The sequence below is a fragment of the Lissotriton vulgaris genome, chromosome 6, assembly GCF_964263255.1.
Source record: "Lissotriton vulgaris chromosome 6, aLisVul1.2, whole genome shotgun sequence".
NCBI lineage: Eukaryota > Metazoa > Chordata > Amphibia > Caudata > Salamandridae > Lissotriton > Lissotriton vulgaris.
The window spans coordinates 1910522634-1910537983 of record NC_141694.1 but is presented as its reverse complement, the minus strand read 5'-3'; the positions used below and the strand labels follow the sequence as shown (position 1 = coordinate 1910537983).

At 45.9% G+C, this 15350-nt stretch overlaps 1 protein-coding gene across 2 annotated transcripts in view; it reads right to left on the bottom strand.

Moving 5' to 3' along the window:
- Window positions 1-3602: 3602 nt before the first annotated feature.
- The window catches only part of LOC147709889 (uncharacterized), a 239011-nt gene continuing 227263 nt past the window's right edge, over window positions 3603-15350 (bottom strand). For both annotated transcript variants that reach the window (XM_086928328.1, XM_086928329.1), the window contains exon 5: window positions 3603-9528. In XM_086928328.1, the coding sequence (XP_086784454.1) occupies window positions 3643-9528 (5886 nt within the window). In that variant the 3' untranslated portion in view covers window positions 3603-3642. The remainder of the gene's footprint in view (window positions 9529-15350) is intronic.

Below are 15350 nucleotides of genomic sequence, written 5' to 3'. Positions count from 1 at the left end.
GCTTTATAGATCTCTTGCAGACCTGCTTTATAGATCTCTTATAGACCTGCTTTAGAGATCTCTTACAGACCAGCGTTATAGATCTCTTACAGACCTCCTTTAGAGATCTCCTATGGACCTGCTTTATAGATCTCAAACAGACCTGCTTTATAGATCTCTAATAGACCTGCTTTATAGATCTCTTACAGACCTGATTTATCGATCTCAAACAGACCTGCTTTATAGATCTCTTATAGACCTGCTATATAGAACTCTTATAGACCTGCTTTATAGATCTCTTATAGATCGGCTTTATAGATCTCTTATAGACCTGCTTTATAGATCTCTTATAGACCTGCTTTATAGATCTCTTACAGACCTGCTTTATAGATCTCAAACAGACCTGCTTTATAGATCTCTTATAGACCTGCTTTTTAGATCTCTTACAGATCTGATTTATAGATCTCAAACAGACCTGTTTTATAGATTTCTTATAGACCTGCTTTATAGATCTCTTTCAGACCTGCTTTAGAGATCTCTTACAGACCAGCTTTTTAGATCTCTTACAGACCTGCTTTAGAGATCTCTTATGGACCTGCTTTATAGATCTCAAACAGACCTGCTTTATAGATCTCTAATATACCTGCTTTATAGATCTCTTACAGACCTGATTTATCGATCTCAAACAGACCTGCTTTATAGATCTCTTATAGACCTGCTATATAGAACTCTTAGAGACCTGTTTTATAGATCTCTTATAGATCGGCTTTATAGATCTCTTATAGACCTGCTTTATAGATCTCTTATAGACCTGCTTTATAGATCTCTTACAGACCTGCTTTATAGATCTCAAACAGACCTGCTTTATAGATTTCTTATAGACCTGCTTTATAGATCTCTTATAGGCCTGATTTATAGATCTCAAACAGACCTGCTTTATAGATCTCTTATAGACCTGCTTTATAGATCTCTTACAGACCTGATTCATAGATCTCTTACAGACCTGCTTATAGATCTCTTACAGACCTGCTTTATAGATCTCAAACAGACCTGCTTTATAGATCTCTTACAGACCTGCTTTATAGATCTCTTATAGGCCTGCTTTATAGATCTCTTATAGACCTGCTTTATAGATCTCTTACAGACCTGCTTTATAGATCTCTTACCTACCTGCATTATAGATCTCGAACAGACCTGCTTTATAGATCTCTTATAGACCTGCTTTATAGATCTCTTACAGATCTGATTTATAGATCTCAAACAGACCTTTTTTATAGATCTTTTACAGACCTGCTTTATAGATCTCAAGCAGACCTGCTTTATAGATCTCTTGCAGACCTGCTTTATAGATCTCAAGCAGACCTGCTTTATAGATCTTGTATAGACCTGCTTTATAGATCTCTTAAAGACCTGATTTATAGATCTCAAACAGACCTCCTTTATAGATCTCTTATAGACCTGCTTTATAGATCTCTTACAGACCTGTTTTATAGATCTCTTATAGACCTGCTTTATAGATCTCTTATTGACCTGCTTTATAGATCTCTTATAGACCTTCTTTATAGATCTAGTCGATCTGAATGGTTGGTCCTTCAGGAAAGGATCTGCTATTTTCCAGAAGACCAGTGAACTTTCTGAGACATTATAAATTGTTTAAGAATGTATAATGTATGAGTGACTTACAAACTGTTCAAGGCACAATATGATGTAAATGCTGTTCTAATAAGGTATGCCATTCTGCTCATTTCAGGAATGTGCGTAGTGTAAGGGAATGGTTGGACATGGCTTATCAATGGCCCATGCATATATATGAAGCTGTTGCATTTTAATTCTATATCAGATGAGGTTATTATCAGACACATTTCATTAAGGTAAATAATGAACAGACACTTGTTGTGGCAGTATTCAAGGTTTAATAGGTCGATGATCCATTTATTTTTCACAGAGCCTTTTCATTTCTTGTGCTCCCGAACACCAGTAAAAAAAGCATCAAAGGCAAAATGTGAATGATTTTAGTGACATCCTGATTTATTGTAAAAGGGTATGCACGTGATACCTCTGTTTTGCTCGTGCATATATGCATACATATATATAGTGAAATATTTTTGGGAAGAGGAGAAAACATAGAGCAATGTACCCTGTTACTTTGTGAAAAAATCCAGATGGACAACAAAGGAAAATAGACTGTTGCACAATGATCAATTTTTTATGTTATCTAGGATTAATCATATATTGCTATTAAACTTCAACTAATGAGCAATTAGAGATTGAGTTTTAGTTCTTTTTATCACACATTAGGAGGATTGTCTTCAGGACTCATTTTGTAGTGCACAGTACAAGTAAACTATAGCACTCATGTATTTCAAAAAGTACTTGGGTCAATAATAAGATGAATTCTAGATAATACTCGTTTAAACAACTTCTCTTTGATTCACATTGTTGAAAAGAGTTAAGAAAAATTAAAGCAGTGTGCATATTTGCCTAATTTTCCTCCTGCCAAGCAGCACGTGGTCACAAACAACCTAATTATATTCCTTTGAGGCGTTGTACTCTATGGGTGTAAGTAAAATAAACATTAACATATAATGGACCATTAATTGATACTAGAATCATACACAGAAGATATCATAATGATGTAGTGTATGAACTCCAGGCCTAGAAAAGTACAAGATATTACAACACCAATGTGACGTTTCAAAAATCAAGTCCTATGATAGCCACCCTCAGAGATTTTCTATCGGATGTGTAAAGCAATCTTCACATCTTTCCGGGGGTATAACTTTGCAACAGTGCCACTTGTAGCCCAAGCAGTATCCTCTGTGACAAACATCAACTTCCCTTCGCTCCATGGGGGCTCACCATCTATTTATGGGATTAAATAAATATCATCTTTTCTTTACGCTGAACTACACAACATTTTTGATGCTTTCAGCACACTGTGTACACAATGGAAATAATATCCTGGAAGGTCGCACTGCTGTTCTGTGAGTGGTCAGAATAGTAAAATCAATTGTGTACCATCGGTTCCCCTTACATAGAAAGTGGAATTGGTGAGACACCTGGGATTGAGAAGTGGAGAAGTGTGGCTCACGGTGTAGAGCAGGCAGACCCGGAAGCTGAGGTCAGACCCGGGACCAGGGTTCAATTCCCGACGCGGCAGGGTGTCGAGCTCAAATGTCCACGGACTCGATAATTCTCGCTTCGGTGCCTGCTCTAATCTTGGGTTCTCACTCTGCAACTCTGGGCATTAAGCTTGCTTAATCTCCACAACGGCCCCCCTGCGGCGGGATGCCTGGCTTTCACCTTGGAGATTCCCTGTAGGGGCTATATCACAGGGAAAAGCCAGGACGGGTTCCCAAGGCAAGCGCCGGGAAACCTACGGGTAGCTGTGCGCTCAATAAATGCAATAATAATAATTTCTCGGACATGTGGTGGATGTGGCTCAGATTCTGATACTTTTAGTCTAGCTCCATGTTAAAAACAATGACTAGAATTTGTTTTACACAGATAAAAGTAGCAAACTAAATAGAAAAATACATATATGGCATTGCATTGTGTTTAAAATAGTTTTTCCTTGATTGTATGTTATATGCAATAACACAATTGAAATGTTTACTAATTGATTATTTTTTTCTCTTTCTATATTGAAATAGGCAGAATATTCTAACATTTCAGTACAGGGGATGAAGACGTCAACTGCATCACACAAGTTCCCATTGGTTGTAGGCTATTCAATAAGGACTCCAAAGGAATCACCCCTCCAAATGTTATGAAAACATGACGATAGTCTATGGATTTAAACCAATTTTTTATAAGAACCCCTTCCAGAAAGTCTGTGTCTGTGCCTTTTGGAAATGTTATCTCTAAGTCATCTTCCAGTTTCCTGAATTGTATATCTTTTATTTCATCATTACCCACAGTTCCAAAGTAGATCATATCCATGGCCTTGTCTTTAGAGAAGTTGTCAATTCTTTTAAAACCAGTTGTCTCTCGCAGGTAATAAATGTCACTTCCTTCCCCGCCATGGAGAACATCAGTGCCCCCCATTGGCAGAATAAGGTCACTTCCGCCTTCACCGCTTAGATAATTGTCCTTGTCGCTTCCTACAAGGATATCATCGTAGCTGGTCCCAAGCACATTCTCCACACTGAAGTACAGATCGCCTTCAGCATCGGCACCCGTGCCATAGCCCAAGCCTAGGTTTACCAGAACTCCAGTGTGATCTGTGTGGTTCCCCCAGAAAAGTACGGTATCAGACCCAGATCCCCCATAGACTTTATCCGAGCCTGGCCCAGGATAGATAACATCATCCCCGGCTCCAGCCAAGATATAGTCGTCTCCCTCTCCTCCATGGACCTCATCATCCCCAGTTCCACCTGACAGGTAGTCGGTCCCATCAGACCCCTGAAGAAGGTCATTGCCCCCTAGTCCATAGAGCACGTCAGTGTCCTTTCCACCCACCAATGCATTCTTCAGGTCATTTCCCATGATGCTGTTTCTGTTCCGTACTGATCCATATACAGTTGGAATGGTGCGAAGATGGCCATCAGACAGGTTCAGGTGGAGGTCTGTTGGAAGATCCTTGCGATCCAGAAATAAGGGCTGGATCTGAAAGGTTTCCTCAGACACTGTGAACCAAACCTTGTCTCTGCTCTGCATTATCAGGTGTCTCTGCTCTTTATGCTGAATGTATCCTTTTAGCTCACATGTCCACCTGGCTGCAGGTGGTGCACTAATGAGCAAATCTGTTTCTGATAAACGTGATATATTGATAGCCTTGAACTCCACATCAAAAATAAGAAAATCAATACTTTGGTCTTCTGCAAAATTATCAAGAACATATCTTCCTTGATATTCTGTTTTGAGGATATACGTATCTTTACCACTGAGACCACTCATAAAGGCGCCCCCGCTACCAGGGTCAATGAAATTGTCCTTCTCATTTCCCCATATTGTACCAAGCTTTGCGGGACCAATTATCTTTGTTGCACTTGAGTAGACACCAGTACGAGCGTCAATGGTATCAGGATGGCTATCTGATGTAGAATAGTCCACGGCATAGACTAGGGGTACGTTTCCGTTCCCAAGCTCGAAAGTTATCCCATCCTCTGTCTGGATCCTTAGATGCCGGTTCTGTTCAGACAGGTGCCAATTTTGCAAACGGACAGCACATCTCCTACCCGTGATGATGACGTCAGGTGAGTCTGCAGGGTTTGTATATCTCAGTGTGCTAAACTTCTCTTTCAGAAACAAAACATCAGGCAGGCTGTCTTCTGCATAGTTATTGATAATAGCAGGTTGCTCCGTTTTGCAATCAACAGTGTAAGTGTCACGGCCATCCCCTCCCTTTAGGAAATCCCCGTCACCACCAGCAAAGAAGTTGGGTTTGCTGTTGCCTGTGATGACATCCTGGAATGATGACCCTATGACAGTCATTATGTGCTCATTCCCTGGAATGGTGTTTAGGTCAAGGGTCACCCCTGTCTCCGAGTCATGGAAATCCATGATTAACGGCACAAGCTTGGATTCAGCAGTCGTGTTTGACACCTGGAAAATAACAAAGTCCTTGGTTTGGAACATGATGTGCTGCCATTCCCAGCCCAACTTCCATCCCTTGATGATCACACATGCCGAGGAGGCAGAATCCCAGACCTTGAGAGAAGATGTGCTGACAACGGCTCCTTTTACATTTTTATACTCAGCAGCTATTTGAACTGTGTCTATTTCTCCATCTGAAGCTTGGTTGTTGATTGTGTCACAGGTCTCTTTCTGATCCAGTACATACATGTCTTTGCCATTGCCCCCCGTGAGAAGGTTGACGCCCTTCCCACCCTGAAGCACGTTTCCCACTTCATTGCCTAAAATGACATCATTGTAATCACTTCCTTTAACAAAGACAACTCTTTCCCAGGGTGAGAGTTTCAGGTTTACATTGCACCCTTCACTGTCTCTAGAATAATCCAGGACTGTCACTTCTAGGGTGACTCTCCCATCCAGTAGAACTTTCCCCATTTTAAACAATGCACCGTCGCTACTTTTGAAACTCAAGTGTTGATATGATTCTCCCATAAACCAGCTCCTGATGACTATGTGGTGATTGTTGTTGTAGAACAGCTTCAAATCCTGGCCTTCTTTCCTTGCTGATATTTGGCTGAACGTGATGTTGATTATTACAAGATCCATGGCCTGGTCCTCTGCCTGGTTACAAATGTCTGTGTCTCCACCGTCCTCAGGGATGAAGTAGACATCTTGGCCATTTCCACCGTGAACCAAGCTTCTCTGTGGCCCCAGAAAGAAAAGGTCATTCCCGTTGTTGCCAAATAGCTTGTAGAAGTATGTATCGAGAGAGTAATGCAGGCCTGGTGGCTTTCTTTGCTGGACTGCATAGAACCGGTTAGGTTTTGAGTTGCCTGCATAGGTACCATGCAAAGAGCTTTCATCTGGCACCACCGAGCCAATCACATCTTCTGTCCTCACTGCGAACCACAGAAATATGGCTGATTTCTTTACAAATGCAACCTTAACTGCTTCCCCAAATCCTAAAATGATGTCCACTGTTTCGCACCCTCTCTGGAAAGGGTACTCTTTGGGCAGTCTTGCAGAAGTGACTGGGTCATCGATGGTTACGATCATAGAGTTGTGGTCGGTCAATTCAACGTACAGATTGCCTCCATAGCCAGAATCTTTCCCCTGGGTGAAGTCGATCACGTTGTGACACCAGTCACCCGCCCTCTGCTCATCGAGCTTGAAGTAATTATCGGGGGTCTTCAGCTCATCTACCAGCTGCATGCTCTTTCTGTGCTCCTCATCTAGTTTATGGATCTCACTGATTGTATGGAAAATGTTAAACTGATTTATTATTTCCACAAAAGAATCAATAATGTCCCCGACAGCAAGAACAATTCCTTTTAGGACTGCCACAAAACGTTGCCCACCACTGGCGTGGGGCGGCAATGAGTCGAGCTCGTGCTTGATCTCATGGTATAAAGGATCTATCGCCAAACGGATTATAGTCAACGCAACAGTGACTGGCAGCATTTCTGGCCCAAGCAGGCTGGTTACTAATATGGTTCCATCCAAGGCGGCATCCACGAATCCAATGGCACTGTCCTGCTTAATATCTTCATATATATTAAATGTGGTAAATGCAACAGAAAGAACTGGAATGCTTTTGGCTGCTTTTCCTATTGAAGACAGTGAGTTAGTAAATTTAGCAGCGGTGACCCCTTCCAGCTTCTCAGAGATCTTCGCAACCGCCTGCTTTGAGGTGCTGCTGATGAAGTCGTTGACAACTGCATTAACACCTGAGAGTTCTGTTACACCGTGAACGCCCTGCGCCACCATGACTCCACCCTCCCAGTCCCGCCCTTGGGAGAACATCTGGTTTGCTGCTTGGAAGCCCATTAGAGTGCCGTAAATGCCCAAACCGTGATTAATCTTGCTGGACGTAGAGTGAACGTCGCTGAAGTAGGAGTGCATGAGCTCCTCGGATTTTGAAGACCCTGCTTCTCCGGGGATAATGATCTCTTTGGTCATCAGGGGGTCTGCCTGGCTCTGTAATCTTAACTTCAATCCACCACTGTATTTCTCAAGGGATTTGACTTTCCGATAGTCCGAGAGATCTCCATATCTCTGATCCGTCATGATGTCTCTGATTTTTTCCTGTAAGTGCTGCTGATCTTCTGCTGTCTTCAGAAGTAACTGTGGCTGCAGACTCCTCCCGCGCACTCCCTCTTGGAATCCTTGCATCCGACCCACATCCTTCTCAGACAGAGGTCGTATGTTTCGTCTCATGCTAGTATCAATGTCTGTGTTCTGTGTTGGTAGGGTGTTAAGGATGTCTGTACGTATTCTCTGTATGAGTTCCTTTGAAGCTTCCTCAGCATTGCTCCTTGGTAAGGTGCTGAACCTGCCTTTGTATTTCCCTTTAAGCCACAGCTTCATAGCAGCCAAGGTATCAGCATGTACCTCAGCAGTGGGTTCATGTTCCAAGCCAATGGCTGCTTTGTTACCCTGCCAAGTCCCATCCCTTGCCATCGGATTGCGGAATCTAAAATCTGACCATGAGGAGGTGGAATCCCACATCATCCTGTTGGTGACAAATACTCGCGGGTTGCGAACAGGTTCAGAGATGTGCGTTGCGAGGACAGCCATGCCATCATATATGTTGATGTTGTTGCTTATCACCTCGTGGTTTCCATCAACCCAATTTTTAGCCATTTCTACAAAGCCAGCTTTGTACCCCATGTTCCCCATATCGGGGTAGGAGAGTTTGTCCAACATGTTCTGATCTACAGCCACACCCTGTCTCAATGCGCCGTAATATTCAAAGTAAAGCTTATGTAGATTCATTCTGTAAACAAAATCTTTGAACTTGTAATATACATGTCTATTACGTAAGTTGAAAACAATGTAGTTTCGTAACCCTTTGAAGAAGTTTAGTGGATTGTTATCTGTAAATGCGCGCTCCTCAAGGTTTCCCCAGGTTGTTTTCAGATTGAAATCATTTTCAATAATACCTTCCTTCCTTAATCGCTCTTCATGCTTGAGTAAGATCTCTTCTCGAATCCTGTTAGTGCTGTGGATGATCTCTTGAATGTTGCCCCGCAGATCGTCCATGCCCCGGACTGTTCTCACGTTACTCATCTCAGTCGTCTCATCCGGCCTGTAGACAGGGACGGACTCTTCACTCGGGGTTATCTGTGCCTCGCCGGAAGCAAAGAGGGCTCTCACTTTGCTGTCAATCATCTCACTGAGGGCAGCATCGTCAATCTCATAAAATGTCCCCTTGTCATTCACGAACAAAGGGTCATTCCATGGCCTGCCTGGCATAAGAGGCTCTATTTCAGAAAGCTGCTTTTGCTCTTCATGCCACTGGTGACTCTTTCCTGAGCCGTCTGTAGTCTCGTGAAGTTTGTTGTCTTCCCCTAGGTAGAATGTTCTCTTGTGCTTGGGGCTGTGATGGCTCCAGAGCTCGGACGCCTCTGACTCTGCGGTTCTCTTGGTCCCATCAGGTAAGACATAGGTTGAAACAGTTCGTGCTGAGACAGACCCAACCTCCAGCCCCCCTTCCCGCATGTTCACCAGAAGCTCCTCCACAAACTGCTTCCCTTTGGCCCCCACAGCATCACAGGAAACCAGGCTAACTTCTCGGAGGGTCCTACTTTTCTTAGACATGTGAAGCTCTGCTCTCTCTCTTGAAAGGGACAAAAGGGAGTCCGCTAGTTGCTTCGAAGTCTTCCCACCCAACATAAAGTCTCCGCCTCTCACCGCCCCGTGGCCTACAACAAGGAGCTTGGTATGTGGCGACAGCTCCACGGTGTTGGCGCCCCTGGTGCGGAGAAGAGTGAAGTGCCGCGTGTTCTCATTCCATTCCATCAACGTCCTCTGCCTGGTGGACCCGCTCTCCTTCTGAAACAAAGATTCACCGCTTGTCTTCACCGTCTCATCGGACCCAAGCATAAGGATGACTTCATGGGTCACCCCTTCGACCTCAGGCAAGCTTCGATCTCTTTCTGGTGGCTGGCGCTTAAGGAGTTGCTTTGCTATCTGTGGGAGAGAAAAAAATCTCATTCATTTTCTTTGCTGCTAAATCAACAGTCACAAGACCCTCTCAATCAAAGGAATGTCTTTGAATTTGAAAACCCAATCAAGTGTTTGTAAACCTTAGTTTGAAAAATGATAATCCTGGTGCAACTCATCACTTTGCTATGTATATGCTACCAATCGGGAGAGGAAGGGAATGGGGCAGGGCGGAAAGAAAAAATAAATAAGAAAACACTTACCTGGGCCAGCCGGTCGCCACCTCTTTTCCATCCTCTTCTTCCTATCTCGGCTGGCTGCAAGAAGGAGCAGGAAACACATCTGGGCTCCCAGGCTCCCCATAGCCAATCACCAAGCTGCAATGCAGCGTTGTGATTGGTCTAAGCGCCGAACCACGGTGGGGACCATGGGGACTGTGAGGCTTTGCATATTCCTGTCCAGGATGCGTAATGCAGCCTATTGGGGAGGATGCAAAGAGCGCAGGACGGTTTGGCCTGCCCAAGATGGCCGGTCAAGCACTCCAGCGTACTTAAGGAGTGCAAACCCCTCCTCTCCCCGCTCTGGCCAGCCCCGCCCACCCCGAGAGCCACTCACTTCATTGGGAAAAAGAAAATGATATTAACGATACGTTATTATAATTTTCTTTTTCCAATTGAAGTGAGTGTGGGGACGCTCCTCCGCCTAAGTGTTAGAGCCGCCACTGCAGACCACCCTCCTCTCTTCCTAGCATTTCTTAGCCCAGGGAGACAGTAGTTCTTGTCCAAGTCAAAACCGACAATGATGTGGCAGAGAGCCTCAGGAGGACGGAGGAGGATTCCCCGGGGGCACCAAAGGGCACAACTTCCCTCTGTATCCGGAACAGTCAGTAGGGCTGGGCATGCTGGGAATAAGAGGCCCAGAAGACGCCAAGGGAGGGGAGACGCCCGGAGAATTCGAGTGCGGAGAGGCGAGCGCTCAAGGCAAAGAATCGAGAAGGACCACAGAGGAAACAAAGACATGAGTGCGGAGACACAGAGACAACGGCAAAGAAAGACCAAAGGCTGTCGAACTTAGAGAGGAGCAGTGACCAGAGACGTCCCCTGTGAAAGGCGTTTCGGATGAGGCGGCCGTGACCTCGTCACTGGGTCATGGCTTCAGCCAAGTCGTTGAGGGAACAGGGAAGCGGCTGGGAAGTTGGCTATAAAACTAAGCAGCCTTCACGGGTCTATACAGGGGGAAGAAGGGATCGGGAAGGGTCTGCCTTGCACATAGAAAGCATAATATTATTTCTTTTCCCATTTGACTCTTTACTTTTATTTATTTTGCAACCGGTAAAACCTGGATGTACTATAGTCAAAGCCCAGGTCGGGTCAGAGAGGACTAGGGACCAAAAAGGGAACTTCTGGAGTAAGAAGCACCGTAGGGGTTCCAGATAGATACCCTGTGAGGACAAACAGCAGAAGAAAAGGGAAAGTATAAGGAAACAGGTAGATAGGAAGGTATACACCACCTAAGAAGGCTGTACTGAACGCCTCTCTTTCTCTTCTTTTACCGAGGGGACGTCACCACCTCAGCCGGACAGACCAAGGAGTGGGAGACCGGTAGAACACCCGAAGAACAAAGGAGGTCATGACAAATCGAGGAAGCCGATTTCTTGGGAACATTTCCGTTACAGTTCTATGCAATAAAACCAATAAATACCTCAAGCATACCTATCAGTCGTCCGTGGTTATCGGGCAGGTGACAGGTGGTGTCAGAAGTGGGATCTGCCCGGACCACCACCGCCAAAACCCCCAAGGACGCATGTCCCAAGCCATTAGCCTCAACGACATGATGAAGCAGTTGGCTGAGGGCCAATGTCACCTTCAGCTTGTGGTAGAAGGCCAGAGCACAGAGGCACAAAAGGACAGAGAACATTTGCAGGAGGCTCTGCAAGCCGAGGCAGGGCTTATTGCACAGAATCAGGCCGTACAGGATTCAGCCATCCAAAAACTCACAGAAACCATTGCTAGCAGCAAAGTCCATCCAAATGTCCCAAGTTCAGTACTTCAGAAGTACCAGCCTGGAGAGGATCTGGACTTCTTTTTTACTAACTTTGAGAGGGTAGACAGCACCGCTCAATGGCCGGCAGACCGGTGGGGTCAATACATAGCGCCCTTGTTGTCCGGAGAGCTCCAGGCGGCTTATTAAGTGGCAAACCCAGCAGGCACCGCCCCTTATGCAGCAATCAAAAAGACCATATTGGAACGGCACGGCTATGATCAGGGACATTACCGCACCCGGTTTAGAAAAGAAAAGTGGCAACCCCAGGACAACCCACAAGCTTTCTTTTACCACCTGCAGGACTTAGGAAACCGTGGCTCCAATCACACACCTCTACCATGGAAGAAGTAATGGACCGAGTACTCCTAGAATAGTTTGTGGTGGGACTCCCGATGGCTACCAGGGCTTGGGTGAAACAACATCCAAACCTCACCATCACCAGTGATATCGAGCTAGCGTGTGCACACCAAAGGGCGCCGGAGTTACTGGCATTCACTCCATGCATACCCACACAAGCCAATTGAAAAGTAACAACCTAGGCAATTTGACAATAAAAAGTCACATATAGATCAAAAAAGATATGGAAGTGAACTACAGCTGGCTAAAACACAAGTTTTTATTAAACAGTTAACACAATTAAAAAAGTCATTTATATGACATCAAATAGCAGTTAAAAAATCACATTATATAATTGACAATTACACATTATTAATTAACAAACAATTAAAAAATGGGGGTAGGTGGCATGAAAATTCGGTCTCTACGCGCGTTTCGGCGGCCAGCGCCTTCTTCCTGGAGCAGCCACACAATATTAATGGGTAGTTTTTAGCAAGGAGTTGTTTAAAAATAAATTTTCCTTTTCCTGGTAGAATTCTTTCGGTGTCAGATAAATTTAAACTGATTGTTTTGATGATAGGTAGTTAAGCCCGCCAACCGGAACCCTTTTATGATGCCACAGATGGAGACTCTCGTCTCCGGCCCCCTCAGCCCCTCCACCCAGACCACTAATCGACCAACGATATCTACTACGACTCATCCAGAAAGAAGGAAACCAAGGACCTCAGTGTTTCCAGTGCTCAGAATGGGGGCATATCGCACGTAATTGCCCAAAAAAAGCCTCTCCAGTTGAACCCATGGATATCAGATATACCAGAGGTAGGGGACTGTGGGCCGGAGAAGGGAAGAACCGTATCATCTCTTTCTCTCTGTGAATGGAGAAGAGACAAAGGTCCTCATAGACTCAGGCTGCCGGCATTCAGTCCTCACCCGTGAAAGTATACAGGCGCACCAGTGGCAGGAGGGGGAGAAAGTAACCATACTATGCGTACATGGTGACCAAAAAACATACCTCGTGGCTATAGTGACGCGTTGGAACAAAGGACAAGAAGGGCCCATCAGAGTAGGAGGGATTCCGCTTCTGGTTGAAGAAATGAACATAGGGACAGACTATGCAGGCTTCCCCGCCCTACTGAACCGAGCCATCGAAGAAAAGGACAGCCTGATCTGGCTACGAGAGGCCCCTCTATCCTTGGCAGAGATAGGTGGGGGTAGGTATAAAAGGAAGAAGGCACGTAGGGAAAAAGAGAACAGGGGAAGACATGCGTGTTGAACGGGTCAACTGATGCTCCTTCTATCTCCACAGGTATGGTTGAGAACTCCGGACCAACACCCAGTTTCAGGGCAGCCCTGAAGAAAGAGCCCACCCTGGGGAACGCCTGGGCCCCAACATCTCAGGAAGAAGACCAACAGGTAGGCCCTTGCTTTGTGGTCTCCAGGGGTCTGCTCTACAGGAGGGTAATAAAACCCACGGGGACCATCAAACAGCTTCTTGTTCCCCAAGGCTATTGGGACCAAGTCCTCCGCCTGGCTCACAACCAGGTGGTTGGGGGTCACTATGGGAGAGAGAAGACAGAGGAATACCTTCTCCGTCGCTTCTATTGGCCAGGGGTCTTTATGGATATCAGAAGGCATTGTGCAGCATGTCCATGCTGCCAACTCTGCAATCCCCTGCATGTCCCGCGAGCCCCCCTACAACCTTACCCATTATTGAAGTCCCCTTTTCCCATGTAGGGATGGATCTTGTAGGTTCTCTAGTTACGTACGCAAGGGTTTATAGGTATATACTTGTATTAGTTGATTATGCCACACATTACCCAGAAGCTATCCCCTTGACTAGTATCACTACTAGCAGTGTGGCACAGGCCCTGATAGGATTCTTTAGTCGGGTTGGTTTCCCCCACAAACTACTTACAGACCAGGGAACACCCTTTATGTCCCGACTGATGGCCCAAATCTGTCACTTGCTGGGTGTACGTCAGATACGTACTTCTGTATATCATCCCCAGACTGATGGTTTAGTAGAGAGGTATAACCACACCGTCAAGACCATATTAACCCCTTCACTGCGGCAGATATTCCGCCGCAGTGCTAAGGGGTCGGGGCGGCCGCGCGGCGGCCGCATGCTGGTGACGGAACCGCTCCGTCACCAGCCGCGGTTGGGCTGTGCTTGTGACGGAGCGGTTCCGTCATGGCCCCGCCCGCTCAATAGATCGCTCAGCGCAGGCGCGGAATTCGCGCCACGCATGAGCGGCGAGCGGGCCATGACGGAACCGCTCCGTCATCAGCACAGCGCACCCGCAGCTGATGACGGAGCTATTCCGTCATCAGCGTGCAAGGGATTAAAGAAAACTGTTAACCACACAGGGAGAGACTGGCATAGACAACTCCCACTGACCCTCTTTGCTATTAGAACTCTTGCTCAGTCCTCCACTGGATACAGACCCTTTGAGCTGGACTTTGGGAGGCAGCCCCGAACCCTGATAGACATGGCTGCGGAAAGATGGGAGGAGGAAGAAGACGAGGGAAAGACCCTTTTAGACTATGCCGTAAGCCCCAAGGACCGTTTGTACTTCCCGTGGGAGGAAGTCAGACAAAATCTGGACTCGGCCCAGCAGAAGCAAAAGAGGGGATACGATAGACAGATGACCTTAAGGCAGATCTGAGTTGGGGACAAGGTGTTACTCCTTCTCCCCTCCTTGGACAATAAACTTCTAGCCCAGTGGCAACGTCCTTATACAGTCCTTGTCCAGGTCATTCCAGTCACCTACAGAGTAGCAGTCCCTCACATGGGAACAAGAGGGCAAGTCTACCATGTCAACCTGCTCAAGGAATGGGTAGATACAGGGGTACAGGCTACAGACCCTCGTCCACACATGCTGATATCCAATAGCAACCCTTTAGACATTCCCTTCCCGATAGTGGACACTGAAAGGTGTTTCGGACGAGGTGGCCGTGACCCCCTTACCGGATCAAAGCTTCAGGCAAGTCATTGAGGGAACAGGAAAGCGGCTGGGAAGTTGGCTACGAAACCAGGCAGCCTTCACGGGTCTATAGAGGGGGAGGAAGGGATCTGAAAGGGTCTGCCTGGCACATAGAAAGCATACTATTATTTATTTTCCCCTTTGACTCTTTACTTTTATTTATTTTGCAACCGATAAAACCCGGTAGCACTATAGTCAAAGCCCAGGTCGGGTCAGAGAGGACTAGGAACCAAAAGGGGGACATCTGGAGTAAGAAGAACTGTAGGGGTTCCAGATAGATACCCTGTGAGGACAAATAGTGGATGAAAAGGGAAAGTATAGGGAAACAGGTAGATAGGAAGGTATACACCACCCAAGAACCCGTACTGAACGCCTCTCTTTCTCTTCTTTTACTAAGGGGATGTCACCACCTCAGCCAGACAGACCAAGGAGTGGGAGACCGGTAGAACACCCGAAGAACAAAGGAGGTCACGACAGAACGAGGAA